The sequence below is a fragment of the Babylonia areolata genome, chromosome 8 (genome assembly GCF_041734735.1).
Source record: "Babylonia areolata isolate BAREFJ2019XMU chromosome 8, ASM4173473v1, whole genome shotgun sequence".
Lineage (NCBI taxonomy): Eukaryota > Metazoa > Mollusca > Gastropoda > Neogastropoda > Buccinidae > Babylonia > Babylonia areolata.
The window spans coordinates 1453568-1480699 of NC_134883.1; the positions used below are offsets into that span (position 1 = coordinate 1453568).

General features: G+C 41.7%; 1 protein-coding gene across 1 annotated transcript in view; it reads right to left on the minus strand.

The window, feature by feature from the left end:
- LOC143284995 (protein Wnt-5b-like) overlaps positions 1-27132 on the minus strand; it is a 124946-nt gene that overhangs the window by 92744 nt on the left and 5070 nt on the right. The window contains exon 2 of the mRNA XM_076592159.1: positions 24320-24464. Coding sequence (XP_076448274.1) covers positions 24320-24417 — 98 coding nt within the window. The 5' untranslated portion in view covers positions 24418-24464. The remainder of the gene's footprint in view (positions 1-24319; positions 24465-27132) is intronic.

The following is a 27132-nucleotide window of genomic DNA, read 5'->3' on the forward strand; positions in this document are numbered from 1 at the left end:
GAGAGAGAGAGAGAGAGGGAGAGAGAAAGAGGGGGGAGAATGAAGGTGCTGAGGCCAGAAGGGAAGTGTAATCATGCTCCCACATTTCCATTTTTACAAACGTATTACTCGGTAGAAAAACTAAATGTCATCTTCGTTGATCAACTTAAACGTCCATCATGCACGATAACCTTACTTGAGTAAAATTACGATGATTTACATCCTATCTCATTTAAACACATGGCCTTAGTACTGTGGTGATGGGTGAAGGGCAGCCAGGAACAGGTTATATGGGAATAAGATGCTCAAACCGTGCTTATTGTTCTTTTCTCCCATATAAGATGATCAAACCGTGCTTATTTTTCTTTCCTCTATATAGTAAATGCAGTGTGATACATTTGCCTATCCCAGTGAATTGGAACTAAATGCAAGATTACATGGACAGTGTCACTTTGACCCTAATACATGGCACTCATGAACGAATATGGAAAGGCTAAACAGAAGACATCTCATTGTTGTCTGCAAGTAATTCACGTTTCATAAAGATTCATTCAGTTTTTAAAACAACCCCCCCCCCAACACACACACACAGAAACAACAACTGTAACACGGTAGGAATTTTCTTCATAAACCGTGCATCGTCGTATCAACTTATCATTGTTAGTCAAATAATGTCTGACAGAAGGCACACAATAAAAACATGAATTTATCTTTGTAACAGGTCTTCCAACCTTGCTCAAAATGATCGCTTGCTTCTACAGACTTTTTTTTTTTAGTCTATACACCTATCAGTACAAACTCCTCCGAATTACGTCTAAGATTTAGCTAAGATTCGTTATCAAGGTAGTATAACAGACGGCACCATTCGTTATAATAATTTGTAACTATGTTAAGAAACGTGCGTTGCATCTAAAATCATAATCCATTGATAAATGTCAGTGGTTGTTGGTAAATTCAGAGAAATAAACACAGTCCTTGAAACATTGCATTATATCCTCATTGCTGAGAGAGAAAAAGGACAGTTGAAATGCTTTTTCTAACTTATGGTGCTGATCAAACGATCAGTCATATGTCAATAAACTTTAAAGTTTCATACTCTCTTGCACAAGCATCGCCAAAATCTGTCCAAAAATATCGGATATAATATTCTATGACCTTGACCTTGAGTCAAGGACAGTCAGGAGGCCTTATTTTCAAAATATCTGTGCTGCGTCTGTGTGTTGTGTTGCCTCAAAGTCAACCTTACGGTTTTGGAGAAAGAAACTGAAATAGTTAGGTCAACATTTTTATTTATTCTTTTTTTTTCAATAGCATTTATATTAGCGATCTAATGGTCCTAACCAAAATAACTGAAACTGGTCTTGAGATTTCCGAAATAAAACATCCACAGTAAATATGAAACATCCAAGCATGCACACACACACACACACACACACACACACACACACACTTGTCTCAGTACCTCTATCGCGTAATCTCCGCTCCAGTACTTTGGTAGTGAGACAAGTTTGCTCGTCCAGTAAGTGCGTTGTATACAAGCTAACCACTGACTAACTGGTGAGCCGACCCTGTGGCACGTGAACATCGGCAGAGAAGTGGGAATGCAAGCTGAGCGTAATCATACACTGACACCAGCATGGGCCTGTCTCGGTGCTAACGGTCTTTTCTATTGCAAATAACAGGACGGGGGTTATTAGTATGCATGTGCGTTGTGCCTTTCGGCGGAGAGATAAAAGGAGAGGGACTGGAGAAGTTGGGAGGGAGGAAGGGGTACATGAAGAGAGAGTGTAATACGTAGGTGCCCTCGTGAGCCCTCGTGTCAGCGCTTATTCCGCTTGTCAGCATCGTGTGAAAAGGTTTAGGTTACTCGCGGTGTTGTGTAGACGTCTCTTATATTAACGCTTTTTTTCTGAGGCTGTAGAGAGAGTGACATTAACCCAAACGCACGCACGCATGAACACACAAACACACTTCACACACACGTGCGCGCGCGCACACACGCACGCTAATTTTGGAAGGATCCGTATTCCCAATGAAGGAACGTTGTGGGTATCAACTTGGATTTTATTGGTATGTTTCAGCCATATTACACAAAGCTGTCGTAAACCATTTCCAACTTGCGAGGAAGCGAAAAGCTGAAATATAAAGCCAGCTTCTGCCTGTAATTTCTCAGACAGGAATTCTTCTGCATCTGCCTAGTCTGCTATTTATGTGCATACATGGGTGATATAAAATTATCCCAACCAGATTTCGAATCTCGTGAGATTGCTACTGACGACTGACGCTGTAATAGGAAGACCCTGCAATTGTATATCTGTGTATGACACAGCCACCCAACCCCCACTTCCTCTGTAAATGAAGAATACATCAGCCTAAATCACACGGGCAGTTTTTGTTGTTGTTGTTGTTTTGTTGTTGTTGTTTGTTTTTTTAGACAAGACGGTTATAGTGACGGAATGTGATCGTGAGGATTTTGTGTTATAATAAAAAAAAAACAAAAACAAAAAAAACCACCTTCTATATCTTCTACATCATTTCTTTGATCTGCAGATGGAAAATGAATTGTTTTAAGACCAAGTACTTCGGTAATGTTTCTTGCATCTGTGGTACTTACATAACAGCCGATCAAATACTAATTTGCCATGATATGTTCAAGTCTCACATCCCTTACCTGAAATCAGCTCCAGTGCTGACAATCTTCAGCAATCCATTGCTAATGTATGACTTTTTTCAAATCCTTGTTGAATAGTCCAGTTGGTTCGCTGTTACATTTGTTAGTTTTTCCGCATTATAAAGAAGTTGACTTGTTATGCTTTATTTTAAAAAAACAACAACAACGTCAATCAATCATTTTCTATATGTAACGCAGATACACACACATGCGCCCGCGCACACATGAGCACACACGCACTCACGCACGCATACACACATTGACATACTCGCATGCGTACACGGTCATTTCTTTTTCTTCCCTTGATTTTTCCCCCAACCCTCGTCTAACATCACAGTGAAAAGACGATAAACTAAAGAACGAACTTCTACAGAAAAAGTCAAACAATGAAAAGAAATGAATAAATAAAGAATGAATGAAAGAAGGGGGATATGAAAGAGCGAGAGAAAAACAAAACGAAGAAAAACAAAACAAACATAACAAAACAATACGCAGAAAGAAAGAAGACAATTCTCTGTTCCTACTCTCTCTCTCTCTCTCTCTCTCTCTCTCTCTCACACACACACACACACACACACACACACACACACACACACACACACACACACACACACACACACGCAAACACACGTTCACAAAAACGCACACACAAACACATATACACGCATACCCATCCACCCCACACACGTATACCCCTTCCCAACACACTCTTCACGGGTTGTACCCACTAACTGAAATGACACCGACTCCGCTTCTCTCTCTCTGTGAGCTGAATAATAAGGGCAATATCCTTGGCTTTGTGTTGTGCTGGGTATGTCCATGATGGTGACACTGGTTTCGCGGCTTGAACATCTCGTCAGGGCCCAGTAGCCGTGACAGCCACTGTCAGCATACCACACCGGCACACCCCATTCAACCAGCAGGCAGGGTAGAGGGAAGGCAGGGGATGGGCCTGGAGGGAAGGAGGGGTAAGGGGGTGGTGGACTCTAGTCGTGTCACATCTGGGTATTGGATATCTCGTGCATCATCGTCCACCCCACAGGTAGTTTGGGCGGTTTGCTTGGTTGTTGCAGGGGCCTCTGCAAGTTAGGGGCCGACATTCCCTTGAATCATTATTTTAACACCCCCACCCTGGTTGACTGCATATATATATATATATATATGCACGCACATATATGTAATACATATATAGGTGTGTGTGTGTGCGTGTGTCTGTGTGTGTGTGTGTGTGTGTGATAGGTGGACCAGCATCAAAGTGAAAGCTGAATGATGAATGCTTTTTGTAGAGGCCAAGAGTATGACTCCCAGACTGGGAGTCAATTCTGCACTGGCTCTTGGTGCTGCAACCCTGGGAGCCAGTTGGCCTTTGGGGACCATCCCAACGCCGACTGTCCTTTTGCTTCTTTTTTTCGAAAGAGTGGTGATGTAACTTGGTCAAGACACTCTCCACTTTTATTAGATTATAGTCCAGATATTCAGGACAGCAGTTACAACAGTCGGACACGACTATCATCTCTCTCTCTCTTTTTTTTCCATTCCCCCGTTGAGGAAATTGAAATATGGCCACTAAATGCTTTCTTTCATGGGGTTATATCGTCCTCCAATTTTTTTTTCTTTCCCCTATTTTTTATTCTAATTTTTATTATACGTCTCAGCAAGCTAATAATTTTTTTTGAAATAATGGAAGTGATATGTATGATTATTGTTATCTGCACCTGGCTCCCGAACGAGGAAAAAATACAAATCAGACTCCACAACTGTCCCAGTGTCTCAGGAGACACTGTCCTTTCCTTATAACCCACTCCACTCCTCCCCACCACCTCCGTGGCAAAGTACCTTGCGATCACTTTTACCATCATACTCGTCGACGTCGTCATCATCATCTTCGTCATAACCATCCCAACCACCACCGTCCCGACTGAATCTTCGTGTCCTACATCATTCACGTATGGTGAGGGTTTCCGTATGGCCTGTATCTATAGGATATTATGCTCCAAAGTGATCATAAGTATTTTGATTATATATTACCTGCTGTCGGACCTGCTGTCCCGAGGTGGCCTCATCAGCCACCAACGAGCCTGCTGCAGACGTGGACAGCCCCCTTCTCAAATCTTCGTTCGCGAATATAAACCATGATGATGATGACGACGATGAAAGAGAATACATTGAGCTCCATGTACCCTCTTTCATATTACCACCAGCAGCAGTTACAGTAGCAGCTGCAGCAGTGGAAGAAGAACAGAGAAACGGGTTTGTAGACCCAGGCAAAAAACAGGCTAACATGGAAATATTTGTTGTAGCACGGCGGCAACTATATGCCTTAACTGATCTTACTGAACTGGCCTGGGTAGATGGTATTCATGATGGTAGTGATAAGGACGATGATGATGCTGAAACGATGCTTGCGATTCTGTATCACAAGTTGCAGACTCGTGAAATAACTTCCGGAATATGCAGCAACAGGAACAGCGTTCATCTCATATGTTGCCTATGAGTCCTCGTTTAGTTGCTTTTCGAAAAGACCGACATTCAGTCAGTTACTCGAAGACAGAGTTAAACGGTTGCCAAAAAAAACCCCAAACAAACAAAAAACAACAAAAACAAACAAACAATCAAAAAAAGGAATCCAACCCAGACAGACTCTTGGCACAATCACAGTTAGTTCAAACTGGAACTTTCCTGTTTTCGAGGAGATAATTCTAACCAAAATAATGGCCTCCGTGTCTTAATTTCCTTTTTTGCTCCAAACATAATATGACAGTAAAGCAAGAACTATGCAAAGTCATAGCAGCAAACAGATTGATAAACAAAAGCAGAAAAAGAGCAAAAAAACTCGGCCACATACAAGAAAGCGTTTAGCAGATGCAACACCTGTACATACAAACCGAATGCAATGGCACATAAATAGGCACAGAAGCTAAAATTGATATACAGAAAAGCATCATATAAATTCCTTTATAATGAAATAAATGTGAAAGTCGCGGAAAGACTAAAACAAACAAACAAACAAACAGAACAACAAAGCAAAACAAGAAACAAAAGGAAAAAAGCAAAATAAAAAACAACTTCTGCCTGTTCTCACAACAGAACGTCTGTTCTCCTTCAAGCACTGCATCTGGTGAGCTCGGGTGTGGCTGTGTAAAGGTAAAGTGTGTGTGTGTGTGTGTGTGTGTGTGTGTGTGTGTGTGTGTGTGTGTGTGTGTGTGTGTGTGTGTGTGTGTGTGTGTGTGTGTGTGTGTGTGTGTGTGTGTGTGTGTGTGTGGGGGGAAAGAAAGAGAGAGGATAGGGAACCAGCTTGGTACGACACTTCATGGGGATTCTCCCACAGTGCTGAGAAGCGAAGGGCGCAACAGATGAATAGTTAAGAGCGCTAGGCTCCCTTCCGGGCAGCATAGCAGACCTGCTAATACTTCAGCCTCCTACATAAGATCAAATACGCACAATACAAATTCCATAACCCATGTCATAATTTACTAAGAGATAAAAACCTGAACCTACTTCTCACCACGAATGGAGCGTGGCGACCTAAATGAAGACAATAATACACCCACTCGTACACACGAATGCACGTGATATGATGGCTGTGGTTCATGAAGGCATCTGAAGACGTTGAAGAGTGTCTAGCTCCAAAGTACATCACTGATTACCTCGTCTCGAAGCAGGCTTCATCTTGTCAGCAGCACTAAACACCGTTCTACACAATATGAGAGAGAGAGGGAGAGACAGACAGAGACAGAGAGACAGAGAGAGACAGAGACAGAGAGACACAGAGAGAGACAGAGACAGAGAGACAGACAGACACAGAGAGAGAGAGCCAGGGATCAGGAAAGGACTCTTGGACGATGTGCACACCAAATCACTCTGATGTGAGCTGGGGGAGATGGTGGGGGGAGGGGGGAGAGTGAGAGTGGGGACGAGAAACACTTTAAATTCCACAGGAAGAAACATGGAGAACGCAATGGAACGACCGTTCTCTTAAACCTTTCTTGTCGTGTGTGTTTGAAGGCGCTGCCAAATAAGCTTAGGAATCTGCCCATACCTTTCCACTTCAAATCTGCCGGAAGGAAAGAGTTCTACTTCGTCAAGCGTGTGTGTGTTGGCACTTAGTTGTTTTCGTTGTTCGGATGTTACTGTTGTAGGTGACAGCGGTGATGATGGCGGTGGCAGTAGTGTGTGTGTGTATGAGCATGTCTGTCTGTCTGTGTGCGTTCGTGTGTCTGTGTGCGCTTGAAACTGTGTGTCTGTGTGTTTAAGTGAGATAAACAGACTCTGAAATTCAACAGTGCTAACGTAAACAGTTAAATTTATTATTTTGTTATACAGCAACATACAGTGTTGAATGTTTTCCGATTGGTGGTGCTATCGTCGTTCTCTTTGTCGTCATCATCATCGTCGCCGTAGTAGTAGTGGTAGTAGTGGTAGTAGTAGTAGTAGTAGTAGAAGTTGTTGTTGTTGTTTGTTGTTGTTGTTGTTGTTCTTCTTCTTGTAGTACCTGTGGTGGTAGTAGTAGTTGTTGCTGTTATCATCACTCTTGCTGTGTAGTAGCAGCAGCAGCAGCAGTTGTAGTGGTAGTAGTAGCTGGACTTGTATCATTAACGTTGTGCTACAGAATGTTTCCTGAGCAATTTCATGCCTTCGTTGACGAGCTAAAAGAGTTACAAGTTGGAAACCACGTCAAAATATCAACTGATTTAACACGATAAATGAATGAATAAAAACGACAACAAATAAACCAAAAATAACAAAGATACTCAACTAAATCAATGAACACACCAATACTGAACTGATACACACGAAAAAACAGCAACACAAAACACCGTAAACAATGCACGTCACACAGAAATTTGGTCAATGGACATGTATATATCATAAACATAACGAATATACCAATTCACACAGACAGACAACCGTTTCCATCAGTCCATACACTGATCGATTCATCACAAGGCAGACAGACATCTATCAATCAGACAGACAGACAGACAGACAGACAGACAGACAGACAGATAGATAGATAGATAGATAGACAGGGTCCCGTTTCTTTACCACTTTAGGTTAATAAATGTCACACATATGAAGGAAGCATAGTAACGTACCATAACCACTCTCAAACACCAGCACACACACACACACACACACACACACACACACACACACACACACACACACACACACACACAAGTTTCAAGTTTTAATTATCCTTTCACTCCTATTGGAGTATGGAGGATTACTGCAAAATACTCTCTCACACACACACACACACTCTCTCTCTCTCTGTCTTCATATCCCATTTCTTTCCTTTCCTTTTTCTTCTTTTTATTTTCATTTTCGGTTGTCTTTATCCGTGTCGATCTGGGGGTAGCCATCTTGGCAGCCCATCGCATCACTGTCAGCTGTGGAAGGAAGTCAGTTTGCTTGCTCTGACCTTTCTCAAAATTTAGCCGGTGTCGTGTTCCAAGCGCTACCCCTTCCAGTTTACTCGAGGAGGACAGTTTTGCTTCATTTCAATAGAACACGAAGTTTTAGTTTCGGCTTTAGCTTCTCTCTCTCTCTCTCTCTCTCTCTCTCTCTCTCTCTCTCTCTCTCTCTCGCGCGCGCGCGCGCGTGTGTGTGTGTGTGTGTGTGTGTGTGTGTGTGTGTGTGTGTGCTGTACCATTTTCTGAATGTCAAATTTGGACCTACTTAATGAAATAAGTGCATTCTCGTTATTATCAAATCTGCCTTTTAATGATATCTACGGAATTACCTACGTAATAAAGTTAGTGCATTCTCGCTATTATCAATCTGGGTACTTTTTTTAATGATACTTACGGAATTCTGAAGTTTAACTTAAACAGTTTCTCTCGTTCTTTCCCGGCCAATCTCCACCCTCATTCACAGTCAGGCAGCCAACGTTGTTTCCATTCTGGTGTCTGGATGAGGTATGTGTGTGTGGGGCCCATTCATATAATCTTTATTGCTAATGATTCACAGGCTGTAGTGTTTTGTTGATCTGAGGGACAGTTTCCACATAAGCCTCTCTCTCTCAGAGTCTTACTACATCACTTATGGTGTCAGTATGTGCGTGACAAACATGATACTGTCCGTCCTAGGCTCTTAACACCCTGCACACACACACACACACACACACACGAGCGCGCGCGCACAGACACACACACACACACACACACGAGCGCGCGCGCGCACACACACACACACACACGAGCGCATGCGTGCGCGCACGAACACACCCACACGCACACACACAACACCTCACCCACCACCATAAAAGAATAAATAAATAATGAAAATTGAAAATGAAAAGACAAGACTGATGGCGAATATAAATCAAGATAATTTTGCTTACATTTCAAAAAGGGAACTTCCGTAAATCTACATCCGCAGATCTTTCTCATTTCAGTGTCAACTGTAATGTTGTTGTTGGTGGTGGTGGTGGTGGTGTTTTCATTCATCCGAACACACTGAATCAAGAGTCAACTGGAGATGAGATATTATAAACCGATTCGATTTAGGAACTGACGGTGCTTTTCAACCCCAAGCAAGAGGGAGACAAGCAAGAGGGAGACAGACAGACAGACAAAGAGTCAGACAGACAGGCACACAGACATATACGGAGAGAGATGGACGGAGAGACAGGCAGACAAACAAACTGACGGATAGATAATGAACACGTGGTCCTCGGCCCGATTAGCACCATCAGTTTTTCTTTTTTTTCCATATTTTGGAAGGACATGATCATATCTAGTTGGTCCGTGCTGGTTAAAACTGTGTATCTTGCCTTCACAAGGCTTTTCGCGCCGTTTTCTGTGATGATAATAATAATAATTATAGTATCAATCATCATCATCACAATACTTCTTTAAGTGTGTGTGTGTGTGTGTGTGTGTGTGTGTGTGTGTGTGTGTGTGTGTGTGTGTGTGTGTGTGTGTGTGTGTGTGTGTGTGTGTGTGTGTCTGTCTGTCTGTCTGTCTGTGTCTGTCTGTGTGTCTCTGTGTGTGTGTTCTTGCGTGGTTTGACTGACATTGTTAAGTGCTTTGAGATGTATTGAATACGCTTAATAAGTGTATCATTACTCATCACCATGATAATAACCATCATCATCATTATCATTATTACATAAACAGTTGTGGCTTTGGTACGTTATAAAAACGCAGACTGCTGGAAATGCCGATTTCCACTGCAGATACAGCCGGTGTCAAATCTGTGAAGGTATTTTTGCATTGGGCTACCGCCAGACAGTCAGCCCCTACCAGTTCGCGGTATTTCTCCCTTTATTCCTGGAAGCGGCGAATCTTCTCCGAGGTTTTACGCCCAGCCGCTACAGATTATCTCGATATGATAATTATATCCTTCTCTTTTTTGGTTCTTTTCTATGCCTCGATTTTTCTCTGCGTTTGTAAACCTAACCTCTTGGGTTGTCTGGATGTAACATTTTCGTGGCGTTTTTTTTCTTCATAAGCTGTGCTCGAAAATATGTTTCTTGTTAATATTTTGGCAGTGCATGGCTCAGCTATCTATCTGCTAGCATTATGAAAGCACCAGACGGGTGTCGACCAGAGTAAAAGTGGAAAAATAAACGATGGCACCCAGAGTGTCTGCACTGGCTGCTGAATTATTTCTGTGATCATTACCTTGTCAGATAATGGAGTGGAGAAAATAGCTGCTGTTCTAGGTTTGTTTGTTGTTGTTTTTTTTGTTTGTTTGTTTGGTTGTTTTTTTTTTAATGGACTGACAGTCATCAGCAGTGGCTATTTACTCTCAGATTAACTACTGCTGAACTGAAAATCAAGGGGAAGAAGTGAAAGCGGGCAGACAAGGGAAGTATAAACATATATACTTAGTCAGATTTCTTTCCCCCTTTTTTTCAGAACAGGAGGCAATTCCGTAAGTTTTACTATACAACCTGAGGATGAACTGTCCCTTTTTCTGTACAGCTCAGCGAAGATAGCAAGCCCACTGAGCCCTCTGCAGGATAAAAAGCAATCACTTGTTTTATACCGAACCTCTCTAAAACAACAACAAACAAGCCATCAACCTGCAGTGCACTGGTTCAGGTGACTGGAGGAACTACGTCTTGATCCTCTTCCATTACGCATCCACATGAGAAGGAAACACCAACAGAGATCTGAACGTGCACTTCTGTCATCATCATTTGGTTATCCTGCCTTGACTGTAAGGACGTGGTTCCAGCAAAACCAAGGAGAAGGCATTCTGGTTCTTCCGCTTACTTTACCTATGTCACTGTACGCTGGATGGCGCGGCATTTCAGGCAAGGAAAAGCAGGGGCAGTTCTACTACAAAGAATGGTCAGTGACTTAAAGATGCAACTGCTATAATTATAAACTACTTGCTTTGTCTCGTTATCCTTAGCAGTCTAGCAAACTGAGTCTGATTTCAGAATTTGACAAGCAACGTGATTTGGTGACTGATCTTTAACTGTGTTCTGAAATCAAAACATGTCTGGTTACAAAATTTGACAAGTAACGTAATTTGGTGACTACTCTTAACTGTGTTCTGAATGTATAATACCTTCCTAGTAAACGTACATCCTAAACTCGGCTAAATGTGTGATACCTTATCAGTAAATGTGCCAGCGAAACATATCGATAAAAGAATCAAGACCCCACAGTAAATTGCGGCTCACGGTAATTCCTTTCCAGCAAAGCCAGTATTCGGTGCAATAAATACAGTAAGAAATTAAAGCATGATTACGGACATTGTATTATGTGTCTGCTATACATTAATTTTCTGACAACAATAACAAAATCATTAGCAATAACACAAAACTAAAACACTCAACCTTTTTTTTAAATTTTAATAATCCATCGATCTGAAAAGAAATGCAAACGAAAGTCATAAATATCAAAAGAATTTCACCTCATACAGTTCTCTCTGAATAATCAATCTGAAATACTGCTAACACATTGCAAGTAAGCCCATAATAAGAAGAATAAATCTGCCAAGGATGACAAACAGATCGGAAGAGACACTGCTGTGTCATTCCACTACCTTTGATAAACTGTGTGTGCCATGTGGCAGTGCCAGAATTTGAAATAATTAGGAAAATGAAGGCACCTCGTGCAATTGGGAACTAAGATGACCGGAACCGGAAATGGAAGTAATGGTGTTATCAGGCTTTAACCAATCAGGAATAACCTCTTTAGATCACTGCTGTCTGTCTGTTATCGTCGTTTCACAGTGGTAAAGGAAATGAGCGGGAAGGAAGTGGATGCTGGTGTAAACTGTTCTGCCTCTCTGAGACACTCTCATTCTCTCTAAGTGTGTGAGAGGTGTCGAGTGTGCGTGCGTGCGTGCGTGCGTGTGTGTGTGTGTGTGTGTGTGTGTGTGTGTGTGTGTGTGTGTGTGTGTGTGTGTGTGTGTGTGTGATTTACTGATTCAAAGAAAAAGAGAGAGGATGAAGAGAAAGACTCATTTTGGGAAGTTGAAGTTCTATATCTATCACTGGAAAGGGAACTGATAAGAAAGCGTATTCATTAATCACATAATTGAGTTGCAGATGTGACATTTGGGAAACACATACGCGCATGTGCGTGTGCGCGCGCGCGCACACACACACTCACTCACACACACGCGTGCACATTCGCGCTTACGCTTTCAATTCTATACAAATAAATAATCGTTCGCACAAACTTTTAATAAAAAAAAAGGAATACAAAGCATATCATGCGCGCTCGACATCCACATCATTCCTTCACAAAATTACCCGTAGCTGAATTCCCCACCACCCTCACACACACACACACACACACACACACACACACAGACACACACACACACGCACACACACAGACACACACACACACACACACACACACACACACACACACACACAACCTAAACACACACACACACACACACAGACACACACACACACTCACACACACACACACACACACACACACACACACACACACACACACACACAACCTAAACACACACGCATACACACACGCGCCAGACGACCCACCGCTGCACCACCACGTGCTCCCCAGATGCGCCACATGCGCTTGCTCCATTAGGTTTTGATTCGATTAAATCGCTCCGCAAAACTCATCGCATCTCTGCCCTTACCCCCCAGCCGTCCACCCCCACCCCTCAAGCCCCCCCCACCGGTGTTTATCTCCTCTTTTCCAAAGTTATGTTGCAAGGTTTCCACTGGCACGGAACAGGGCCTAATGAGTGGTGGAGTGTGATGAGAGGCAGCGGTGTGGGTGGCCGGAGAATGGACTTGATGATCTCAACACTACTTTTTGGTGTGGGTTTTTTTTCTCTCTTCTTTTCATCGTTGATGTAGTGGTGGAGGGTCATCTATCAGCCTGTGAGCTTTTTGCTTTGAATGCATGCGTAGCGCTTTCAGTGACCTTTCTCCTCGCTCGCTAACACACACACACACAGCCACGGACGCGCGCGCACACTGAAATACACACCCACATACGTGCACGTGCGCATGCTCATACACACACACACCACGGCCAAGTGAAAATATCCAAGGTCGTTCGAGCCCAGAACGAGCCGATTTTTAATTCTCCCGCCCTGCCCCCATACCTTCCTGTTCACCATTCCTGAGTTGTGGTCTGGGTTGTCCCCCTTCAATTACATGGGGCAAGAAAACTGTCCGGTGTGCACCAATTAGAAGAAAATGTACTTTGATAGGCAAAACAGGATATATATATGTGTGTGTATAAGTGTTGTATATATATATATATATATATATATATATATGGGTATATGTATATATAATTATTTTTATATAATTATTGTGTATAAGTGTTGTATATATATATCTGGGTATATGTATATATAATTATTTATATATAATTATTGTGTGTATAAGTGTTGTATATATATATATATATATATATATATATATATATATATATATATATATATAGAGAGAGAGAGAGAGAGAGAGAGAGAGAGAACAAGAACAAAACTTTAATCTCCAGGCCTCTGGCCCTTAGAAAGAGGTCAAAAGTACACAATATGGTGATCACTCAGCCACAACAAAATGTAAAATAGTACTAACTTAACCTGTAGAACAAACGTGCTTCTCGTGCATAGTACATTAATTCTAACTTTCATCATTGTTGTCACAGAATTCCTGTCGTATCTTCAGGGCATTAAATATATAAATGCAGAGTTTACGAATAAACAGAACCATTCTTCATCAAGTGAACATACGATTGACCTTAAGAGTTCAGATGTTTTTGCCGCAGGTTATTGTAAAGGACACAATTGTTTATAAAATGGTTTTCATCTTCGATCACATTACAACGAGAGAGAGAGAGAGAGAGAGAGAGAGAGAGAGAGAGAGAGAGAGAGAGAGAGAGAGAGAGAGAGAGAGAGAGAGATGTCAAAAGAAAAAAAAGTAATGCTAAAAAGATAATGCCATACAATGATGACCTGTTCTTCCTTCTGTTTTTCTGCCCGTCACAGCCCCACACCTTCAAACATGGATGCAAGTAAAAAGGGCAATTGTAAGTTGAACACGGATGTAAAAAATCTGAGAGCATTTCATCTTCGGCCAGACCAGGAAGAGGTAGTCTTGGCACGGAGATACTGTCTTCAAAGACAATCTAATTTCAAACCTACGAAGTGGTTGCAGCCGCGTTCTGGATCACACAAATCAAAACGACGGCGAATCTTTCAGAACGCACACTTTGACAAACGGGACATGACAAGTGCCCGAATTGTTTTGTTATGATAGTATTGCTTTGTGGCTCCTTACCTGTTTCGTATGTGAAAGTATTGCGTCATAAACGTATCTTTGATGCCCGAGTTTTTCAAATAATGTCCGCTGTTTGTTGTTGTTGCTGTTGTTGTGGTAGCTGGTTGTTGTTGTTTTGCACAGCTATGATATAGCTGTTTGTTGTTGTTTTGCACAGCTATGATGTAGCTGATTGCTGTTGTTTTGCACAGCTATGATATAACTGGTTGTTGTTGTTTTGCACAGCTATGATATAGCTGGTTGTTGTTATTTTGCACAGCTATAATGTAGCTGTTTGCTGTTGTTTTGCACAGCTATGATATAGCTGGTTGTTGTTGTTTTGCACAGCTATAATGTAGCTGTTTGCTGTTGTTTTGCACAGCTATGATATAGCTGTTTGCTGTTGTTTTGCACAGCTATGATATAGCTGTTTGTTGTTGATATAGCTGTTGCAAGCTATGATATAGCTGTTTGCTGTTGTTTTGCACAGCTATGATATAGCTGTTTGCTGTTGTTTTTCTAAGCGCGTTGGGTTACGCTGCTGGTCAGGCATCTGCTTGGCAGATGTGGTGTAGCGTATATGGATTTGTCCGAACGCAGTGACGCCTCCTTGAGCTACTGAAACTGAAACTGTTGTTTTGCACAGCTGTGATTTAGCTGTTTGCTGTTGTTTTGCACAGGTATGATATAGCTGTTTGTTGTTGTTTTGCACAGGTATGATATAGCTGTTTGTTGTTGTTTTGCACAGCTATGATATAGCTGTTTGTTGTTGTTTTGCACAGCTATGATATAGCTGTTTGTTGTTGTTTTGCACAGCTATGATATAGCTGTTTGTTGTTGTTTTGCACAGCTATGATATATGAGGGAGAAATATCAGCAAACTTAATAAAATCGCGTGTATACCGTCTGAACGAACACACGTTCGCTTGGACAACTGAGCGAACGAATTAACAAAAGAAAGAAAGAATAAATGAGCCAATTAAAACAATAATTAAATAACTGTTTATTTGGATAAAATGAGCACGGATTTAATATAAAAAAAAGTGCTTCACTCTGTAGAAATGAGATTATAATGGGAAAAAAAAAGCTTAACTGACTGTCAGATTTCAATAGCATATTGCATGGGGAAAATAATAACTCAGAAAAAAAGATGCTCCGTTCCCTTCCACATTCATTCAGGCACGTGCACTGGCGAAGACATTTTGTAGCAATACAGCCACACCCCTCAAGACACATGCCAGTTCGGCAGATCCGAGAAGACCAGACTTCCTCCGTACTACACTGTCTTACACCGAACAGATCTGTAACGCCTACCAGATGGGAGGGCCTCGCACTATCCAGCAGGGACAGGACTCCACCAACATCTCTTGCATTTTGTACCACTGTCTATACTTAGGTTACCGAAAGTCTATGCATAGCCGGTAGGTCTTGTATATTTTGAAAGGCTGTCCACATTTGTTTGCCGAAGCCGCGCTTTTGATTTATACAAGGTGCAGGACTTTACACCTCAAAAGAAAAGGAAAGGAGCGCTATAAATAAGCGTGTGCGCTGTAATCAAGCACTTGCACAGATGCAATCAATGACAGTAGGCGAGAGGTGAAGTGAAGACACTTTGGGGTGATTGTCCTTTCTGTTCAACTGGTAAAGAAAGTGAGTTTCTGATTTCAACCATAGGAAGACATACCCTCTGTCTGTGGACCTGTAGGAATTCACTTGCGCCGTGTCTAATAGTCTGCCCTTGTGTGTCAAAATATCTTATATTCCAACCCGACACTGAAAACGCATGTTGTCACATACAGTTTACCATAATGGACTCTCTGGCGCTTGAGAACACGATGCGACGTCAGGACTACAGTAAAAGCTACCATGAGTCTCGTAATCCACCCGCCAGAAACCACTCAATGACTCCACTTTCGTTACCCAGTAAAACAATTACAATCCACAATAATGTAAAGCACACATTGCACTGCATCGTACTCTTTGTCACGACAAGATTTCTCTGTGTGAAACGTCCGGGCTGCTCTCTTTGGGGAGAGCGCGCTGCTGCAATGCCGTGCCACTCTTTTTTTCTTTTCTTTTTTTCCAACCATTCATCAACTGTTTATAAACTATACGTATGCCATTTATCTGCGGTATGCCACAGAAAACTGTTACCAGCACATGCACAGCAACTCGTGAAAAAACATTTCATGTCTTGCCCGACATACTGCAAGACCATCTCCAGCTAAACTCTTCCACGCCAAACAAGGAGTGGCCAAAACACTACCTACCCCTGCCACGCATGCCTCTTGCCTAAGAAAACAGGACATGTGGTCTGGTCACGGATATCAGCTCCACCCTTTAAGCCCTTGACATTTCACAGAAAGTTCCTGAAGCACCGAGGCAGCCGCAGAAGACCCTCCCCTCCTCCCTTCCCTCCCCTCTCTCCCTTATGCATAAGAAACGAATGATCCGTTCCGAACTTCATAGTCTGACAACAGCCAGAACTCTCTCTTCTCTCGTGGCTTCCTTTCTTTCTTCTGCAGTCTGCTGCTCCGGGAAAGTCGCTTGTCTCTTACACCTGCTCCCGGCACTCACAGTCTCTCTGTCTGACACACTTTTCTTTTCTTTTCTTTTTTTGTACAGGTAGCTTGTGTTACCGAAACTTCTTTTTTAAGCTGTTACCTAGCGTGCGTTATACCCCAGTGCTAACACACACACACTCTCTCTCTCTCTCTCTCTCTTTGACTCTATTTCGTCAGTCCCCCTCCTCTCTCTCTCTCTCTCTCTCTCTCTCTCTCTCTCTCTCTCTCTCTCGTTCTGAACTGTCGGCTAAGCACTGAAGGGTCTGGAACCCAGACTTTCATCGTCATGCTGTGAACATTTTAGGAAGTTTCAACCAAATTACATTTAGGCCACTACGCACTCCAATAATGTTTGCCATATTTTTTTATGGGTGGGTGGGTGGGAGTGGAAACAGGAAGCTTTCAATTAAACTAAGTATTCTCTTCGTCAATTTAGTTACCTCCTCCCTCACACACACACACACACACACACACACACACACACACACACACACACACACACACAAAATCATAAGAACACTCATATCTGGTTTACAGATTAAACATCTAACAAGAAATAATGGATAGACAGACAAAAAGAAAGAAAAAAAACAGAAAGAGAGAGAGAGAGAGAGAGAGAGAGAGAGAGAGAGAGAGAGAGAGAGAGAGAGAGAGAGAGAGAGACAGCGACGTATGAAGTCAGAAACAAACACCAGTGAGACAATTTCTTGAGAACCTTGGGATGTAGCCATCTTCATTCCGAAAGTAAATGATAACTAACAATCCAAATAGATGCAATAATGGACTGAACTAAGAAAATACTGGTAAAAATGGGGGTGGTGGAGAAGGGAGAGACAGAGAGAGAAGGACAGAGGTATGAAGGACGAGGGGGATTTCGTTGACGTTACTGTAGAATTTATGTTTTTTACGCTGATTTTGAACTTTAAGTTGAGATGTTCATTTAGTTACTGTAATAATGATATTATAATTTTTTGTTTTTCTACTTCATTTGCTTAATCTATGTTGTGTTGTTTTACAGCTTGACAGCTTGTATTTCTTTATCAACATCATAGTTTTGGTTGAATATGTTGTGCAAATGGAAATGAAAATTATGGAAGCACAGACGTGTCTTTAAAATGCATATTTTATGTTTGTATTGTGAACATGAGCAAGACGACCAAATGTGGAATTCGCTTTGAAGATAATAAAGTCTACTTGACTTGACTAGACTACACAATGTACGAAAACTGATTTCACTCAAAACCTTACCCTTCTGACACACCGCCCAAACTACCCACCAAACCGCTGCTTCTTTTACATAAAGCACTGCGCGCGCATCTTATAGGCTTAAAATTGCCATGCGCTTGTTACCTGTTCTGCGCGCGTGTTTACTGTGATAACAGCTCAGGCCAGGACCCAGCCAAGGGGAACGGGCGGAAAGCAAAGGAATTATCGGTATCACCACCTGCCTACGGTACACTTCCCCATCATACCCCTCTGTCGTGTTATGATGATGTTTCCCGAAACCAAAATAACTCCCAACGATACATACCCGTGATCGACAGGCAAAACCTCTTTACCGTTTTTTTTTAACCCCCCCTCTGTGGTGGCAGGTGCCAACGTGTTTCCAAAAATACAGATCTCACAAAACGTTGAATGTTTCATAAACCGTCAAACCATGTCAACACACCGAATAATATACACGTAAAAGAACGATCGACGACACAGAAAATCTGCACATCGATTTTTTGCTCCAGCACCACAGTACGATGTCTAACTGCAACAACGCTACGCCAACCATTAATCATCAGGAATACCAGAGCCTTTTAGGTGAAAACACACACACACACACACACACACACACACACACACACACACACACATATATATATATATATACATATATATATATATATATATATATGTATATATATATATATATATATATATATATATATATATATATACATATATACAAACGCACGCAAGCACGCACGCACAGACAACACATACACGCACACACGAACAAAAACATAATTAGATAAATAGAGAGAGAGAGAGAGAGACAGAGACAGAGAGAGAGAGAGAGACAGAGAAAGAGAGAGAGGGGGTGGGGGAGAGAGAGAAAATGATCGGGAGGGTAAAAAGAAGAAGAGCCAGGGGAACATACACACAGACAGACATATGGACAGCCCAAATGGAAAATATATCTCAAGGAAAAAAAAAGAAGAAAAAGAAACACGATCACAATAAATATTTAAGCAAGAGGAAATGCTTGGATTATGGGTACACGTTGAAAAAATAGGGGCAGTATAAATCCGCGGGCAGATAAAAAGATGCGGTTATGATTCACATCTCGCCAACTATTCCATCAACATCAAAGAAAATAATGGAGGGAAACAGGGTAAGGACTTTTTTTTTCTGTACTGAGGCCGAAAAAAGAACACTACCTCTTCAGCACTGTCCTTTAACAACAGCATTCACGAAAAGAGTTACCCGCTAGACTGCTGTACTTAGTAACTGTAAACAAGATAGTAAAGCTATGTATTATTTCGTCCAGCTAAAGTGACTCCATTTTCAAACTGATTATTTACGACGTGCACTAGTGATCTTCATTTAGCAAGATCTCCATGTTTTCTTTTTCTCTCTACATTTGTTTTGATAATTCATATGGTAAATGGTATACAGACACAGAACAAAATACCAGAAACAAACAAACGCAGTTCCTATTGATTCCAAATAAACAGACATACACAACAACTTACTATGACATAAGGAAAAAAGTGAGAACGGAGGGTGAGTGATTAAAACATCATTGTGAGAACTGTAACTAAGAAAACTGACACGCTCGTCTGGTTTCGCAATAGAATTTTACGATGAAATGACCGAGGAAAAAAACCCAACATTTTCCATCAATTAGACTAGAACATTGTGGGTATATGTGTTTCTTTGTTTCTGAAGTAGTAGTTTTTTTTTGTTTTTTTTGTTTTTTTTAATAGAATTTTAATTTACAAAGCAGCATCTTGCAAAATAATACAGTATGAAACATGAGGAAGAAATAAAACTGATACACCAACCAAACAAAACACAACAACCCTTCGAGCAGAAATTGACTTTTAAAATTTTTTTAAATTTTTTACTGTGACAGATAAGAGAAATATAGTTCAAACCACAACTGTTAAAAAAACAAGGAAAGAAAGAACAAAGCTTCCCAGTAATACAAATTCGCGCTGATACTACTCTACATCCAGACAGCCTGCATTGATTATGACTGTCAGTCACTGTGAAATGACTGTCACGTTTTGTTCTATGCACATGAACCCATCCGCTTATAACACGGTCACAGAGAAAGTCTACATAATGTTTGGCTGTGGTCGGATTGAATGCAAGAGGGTTAAGAGAAGAATAAATTTTGTTAACTCTCTCCATACGAACGGCGAAAGAGACAACATTAACAGCGTTTCACCCCAATTACCATCATCAAAATATTACAAGCGGAACGCTCTTATACTGAAGAGGTGAATGTTGACAAAGAATACCACAGTTCTGACGACGGAAGCTACGCGCCTCTCACCCCCCATACACACACATACACACACACGCACGCACGTATAGACTTCCACACATATAAACGGATGGGTATGCACGTGACGTGCGCACAAACGCGCGCGCACACACACACACACACACACACACACACACACACACACACACACACACACACACAACCGCTTCTCACTTCGTGTCTATCTGAATGATTTTTTGTTTTTTACGATCCTATTTCTCTCCTCATTTTCTTGATTATTTGAAAAGAGGGGCCCAGAAATATTATTATGACGAAGCGCTCGTGTTCGCTCCAGGGGGGCCAGGCAGTGGAGGGTGATGGCGGGTGAAGACAGGAGCGTGGGGGAGGGGGGATGGGAGGTGTGTGAGGGGGGAGGGGGCCACAGAGTACCTGAAGGCACCTGGGGGGAGGGGTAGGTGGGTGAAGAAGGCCGGGTGTAGGCGGGTGGAAGGTGGGAGACAGGAAAATATCTCGGGTTTATCAACCGAGGCCCAGTGTGGGATCCTGAAGTATATATCCCCCCCCCCCAACTCCCCTCCCTCCTCCCCCCCGTGTGTTCTCTTCCCCGTCCCTCCCTTTTCGCTGTTGGTGAAATAGCATGAGAGGGCGGCTGCAGCATATACCCGTTTTCAGCACTCCCCCCCCTGCCCTCTGTTCTCCCCCTCTCTCTTTCTCTCCCTGTTTTTCTCTTCGTCAGGATGTGGGGAACGGTGTGGGATGCAGCGGCGGGGGAGTTCGGGGCAGAAGGTGGAGAAAGAGATTCAGATCAGTTGCAGGTTCAGGAAGGTTTATTTATGAACATGCCTTTGGCCCTCCAAAAGGGGAATAACTGAACAACGCTTTAAGGAACGTGGCAACGTTTTGCAAGACAGAGAGACGTGGGATAAATTTAAAAGGAGGGAGAGAGAGACAGAGCGACAGAGAGAGCGAGAGCGAGAGTCATTGCCTAAAAAAGGTCTTTTGACAAGGGGGAAACAATCTGTTTTGTTTACGTCATCAACAGATTACAATACTCTCTGTGATCTAACAAGTTTAGACACTGCAATCAAATAAGTGTCAATCAAATATATGCAAAGTATCACGTCAACGATTCAAAGAAACAATACAAAGAAACTCGACAATCCACTCAGTGACACACGTACAGTAATTTCATGTGCTCTCTTGAGAACATACCTGCATTCAATCAGCCACAGTTAACTGCCTTCTAATGCATTATTTTACTCATGGATAACAAATCCTTGTCTTATTTTTGTGTGTTTCTGCAATGGAAATAGAAGTCGATCTTAGTATTTTCATACTCGGACAATAAAACAGAAACAACATCGAACAGAGAGAAAGAGAGAAGGAGACAGAGCCAGACTGCAACAAAGCCAGAGAAAGAGAGAAGGACAGAGAGACAGTGAGAGACAAAGGAAGTGTGTGAGAGACAGAGAGACGGACATGATGAGAAAGTCAGGGAAAGGTACAGAGAGAGAGAGAGAGAGAGAGAGAGAGGGGGGGGGGGTTGCGAGGGAGAGAGGTATTGGGGAAGAGAGAGAGAGAGAGAGGGGGGGGGTTGCGAGGGAGAGAGGTATTGGGAAAGAGAGAGAGAGAGAGAGTGAGAGAGAGAGAGAGAGTGCTGGTGTTAGTTGTGGTGGAAATGATCTTTGACCGATAACAATTCTTCGTCGGACCGACTTTGACAGTGAGCATGTACGTTTGTCTCCCAATACCATGCCCGTGACCAAGAGCGACCGACAGACAGATCACACAGAACGTGGACGTTCTTGTTTGTTTGAATGATAGCGCAAAGTCAAAATACACTTGACCTTCTTTGATAACTTAATCTTGTTGCCTTCTCGAAATCATAACACTCCCCAAACTCTGCATCACACCATGGAAACGACACAGTGAAGGTGTTCTTCCCTCTCTCTTTTTCTAAAACATAACGAGAAAAAAAGAAGAAGAAATGTGATCTGCTGTAAAACGAATCAGATAAATAATAATATTAATAATAAAATGCAGGCTTATATAGTGCAGTACCCCCATCTCAGGTGAGGCTCACCGCGCTTTACAATAAAATATACAAATTTAAGACTAAGTGTCGTAAAATATGTACAAAGTCTACACAGTTTCACATGACAATGGCTAAAAATATACAAATAGAAAACTAAGTGACATAATAAAACATATATATATATAAATTGACACAGGCGCCATCAGTCTCAAATCACACAGGTGCAAATCTCAGCAAACCAAAGCACGTCACATTCACCATTGCCAACAATAAACACCAGGGAACCAGGTAACTCGTATATATGGCTAATATCAACAGCTGTGCAAACACCAACATAACACAGCACATCACTGCCATCAAATGCTTAATGGTAAGAAGCAGCAGCGACAACAAAAAAATATCAACACCGTCAGCAAACCCGAAGATTAACTCTGTAATTCAGGTGACCACCCCAAACACAATTGTAAGGAAAAATGAAAGTACTGAGAACCAATACAAAGAAAGACATGAAAGAATGAAGACAGATGGAAAGAAGAGAAGGGAATACAATGAGGAATGAAGCGGAAAAGAAGAAAGAAGGGAAGAAGAAGGAATATATAAAAAAAATCATCAACGGAAAATAGAAAACTTACCAGTCAACAAGTCAAAGCAGAGGTCACGAGACACAGAGAGAGAGAGAGAGAGAGAGAGAGAGAGAACAAGAACAAGAACAAAACTTTAATCTCCAGGCCTCCGGCCCCTAGAAAGAGGTCAAAAGTACACAATATGGTGATCACTCAACCACAACAAAATGTAAAATACGTACTAACTTAACCTGTAGAACAAAAGTGCTTCTCGTGCATTGTAAATTAATTCTAACTTTCATCATTGTTGTCACAGAATTCCTATCGTATCTTCAGGGCATTAAATATATAAACGCATAGTTTACGAATACTGTAAACAGAACCATTCTTCATCAAGTGAACATACGATTGACCTTCAGAGTTCAGATGTTTTTGCCGCAGGTCATTGTAAAGGACACAATTGTTTATAAAATGGTTTTCATCTTCGATTACATTACAACGTTTACATGCGTAATTTGAATTACATTTGAATGTTCTTCTAAAAAATGATCCATTTATTGGGAGCAAACCAAGCCGTAGTTTTACTAAACAGTCCCTAAAACACTTTTTATCCACATATTCAAAATATTGCTCACACTGAAAACCAGTTTTAAACAGTCTGTAGTTATGATATATATCTTTAGAAAACCAGTTTTAAACAGTCTGTAGTTATGATATATATCTTTGAGAGAGAGAGAGAGAGAGAGAGAGAGAGAGGGGGGGAAGAAGGGGGGGGGGGAGGGGCAGATAAACGAAAAAGAAGACAAAGAATCAAGCATGCAGACGAACAAGTGGAGAATAAAAACTCCAATACAAATCGAAACAAAAAAACAAAACACACCCACACAAATACCCTTCTCACATAATTACTAACAGTGTAAACACATCAACACAATACACAAGACAGATACGAACGAAAACAGACAGACGAACAGAGGTAGACAGAAACAGAGACAGCCAATATATCAATACATCTATATATACAGATATCAAAATGTATACATATATCATCTTGACAGAAGAACACATACACATATCAACGAAATAAGCACTTTTTACCCCTTCAATCCTACGATCAGAAGCAGGGACACACACACACACACACACACACACACACACCTGGGCCATGACAACAAAACACTTTACTTCCGAAAAACCCCGCTGGGGGTGGGGGTAGGGGTGGGGGTGAGGGTGTGACACGGAAACAGGGCGAGTAAAGAAGGGCGACAACTGACCACCAGGTGGCGAGGGCAGTGACGTAAGTAAGATGGAGGGACAGCAGCAGCAACAGTGGACACCACAGCTGGCGCCACCTCCTCATCCCTCTCGCCATGTTGTCATAATCCCTTGACGGACACACACTCCCCCAACTTTTCCGGCCTGCAACACACACACACAATCATAAACAAAATATAATAAAAGAATTAAACTCACACAGCGTCGAGTCTTGTTGAAGAAGACAAATCAAAGCGTTTGCTTTCACACAGATTATTTACATGTATGCATAACTGTTATGAAGGCAGGACATACACTATATTTATCTATCTCTTTATTCATTAATTCATTCATCTATCATCCACCGGCCTTCATCTTGTCATAATCCCTTCATTCAATGCACATTCTCCCCGACCTTCTCCTGCCTAGTACAGAACATAGTAATGACTGATTAAATGACTGATTATTATCCGTTCATTCAGGTACTCATTGTTGTTGTTGTTTTAATAATATCTTTCTTGTTCATGTCGATTTTATCTTATTTTTATCTTTTCCGGTCTTTTTTCTCTTTCTCTATGTCTCTATTTTTTTTTTATTCGGAGATTTTAGATATACTTAAAAAAAAACAACTTTTTATATTCCTTACTTTCTTTCTTTCATGTCGTTTATGTTCTCTTTCTCAGCTCTGCTCTCTTCTTTTCTTTTCTTTCTTTCTCCATTCTTTCTTTCGTTACTTCTTCATTTTAAAGCCAGTGCAGAGAGGTAGCCTTATTAAATCACGAACTTAATACTAACTACTTACAATCCAACCGATCGCAAAGCCATCAACTCTACAGTGAAATGCATGGCTTCCAGGACAATGCGCTGACAATAACTCACCAATAAATACACCCATTTCTATATGATTCCCATGTAATAAACGCCACAATCGACTGAGGAAAGTCTGCCATACCATTAGAATTCTTTAGACAAAGTAGACCCTTCTGGTGGCGCTTCATTCATCACTTGATTGATTGAATGATTGATACGGATACTTGTATAACGCCTATCCTCGGTCGGAGACTAAGCTCTAAGCGCTTTACAAACACGGGGTCATTTATACAACAGGCTGCCTACCTGGGAAGTGCCATTGGGCACTCATCATTCGTTTCCTGTATCATTCAATCAGATTTCAGGCACGCATACATACACACTCAGACAAACATGTAACATTTAACATTTTACGTGTATGACCGTTTAGTTTATTTACCCCGCCATGTAGGCAGCCGTACTCCGTTTTCGGGGGTGTGCGTGCTGGGTATGTTCTTGTTTGCATAACCCATCGAACGCTGACATGGATTACAGGATCTTTAACGTGCGTATTTGATCTTCTGCGTGCGTATACACACGAAGGGGGTTCAGGCACCAACAGGTCTGCACTTGTTGACAGAGGAGATCGGAAAAATATCCACCCTTTACCCACCAGGCGCCACCGAAATTCGAACCCTGGACTCTAAGATTGAAAGTCCAATGCTTTAGCCATTCGGCTATTGCGGCCGTCCATATAAAAACAAAAGAAAATGTTCGATCAAGAAAAAATACAGTCGGTACCTAAATGCATGAAAAAGCCGTTTTAGCAACTAAAGAAAAGCTATGATTATCATCATCATCATGAGAGGAAGAAGAGAAAAAAAAGAAGAATTAATAAAAACAAAAAAAAAAAGAAAAGAAAAAAAAGCGCATTTATATATAACGCTGACATTGCAAGGGCTACATGCGCCACTAAGAAATATCTGCGGCATCATTAAGGTACAAGAAAATGAAATAAAAAAGATTAAAGATAAAAACTTCCCACAAGTGATATTTCAAAACGATAAAACGACAACCTGCAACACACACACACACACACACACACACATACACACATACACACACAAACACACACACACACACACACACATGGAACAGGGCACACGTGTGTGTGTGTGTGTGTGTGTGTGTGTGTGTGTGTGTGTGTGCGCGCGCGTGTGTGTGTGTGTATGTGTGTGTGTGAGAGAGAGAGAGAGAGAAAGAAAGAGAGAGAGAGAGAAAGAGAGAGAGAGAGAGAGAGAGAGAGAGAGAGAGAGAGAGAGAGAGAGAGAGAGAGAGAGAGAGGTTTTATCGTTTCCAACTGTCATTTCTGGAGAGTTTTTCATCTTTAATATTCCTTTTATCTCATTTTCCTGTGTGTATTTGTGCGCGTGCGCGTATGTGTGTGTGTGTGTGTGTGTGTGTGTGTGTGTGTGTGTGTGTGTGTGTGTGTGTGTGTATGTATGTATTCGAGAGGATTTCGTCTACAGAATTTTGCCAGAGGACAACACTCTCGTTGCCATGGTTTCTTTTTCAGTGTACCGGTGCGTGATGCATACGGGACGTGGATTTATCGTCTCATCCGAATGACTCTACGCTCAGTTCTATTTTCCAATCAAATATAGGAGAAAGGGCGAGAGCAGGATTCGATCCCACACCCTCACGGATATTGTACTGGCTGATGAGCCTCTTATCCACTCTACCACCCTCCTCTACACACACACACACACACACACACACACACACACACACACACACACACACACACACACACACGCCCCCGTCTAATATCACTTGACAGTGAAAAAACGTTAAATAAAAGAACGAACACACACACACACACACACACACACACACACACACACACACACTCGCTCAAAAAAAAAGTATACATGCGAGCACGCTAACCTCCAAGTAAAGACATACTTTTTTCCTTTCTGCAAACGTCAGGATGGGGGATGGGGGTGGGGAGGGAAAAAGGCATAAGAAAAACCCCAACTAAATA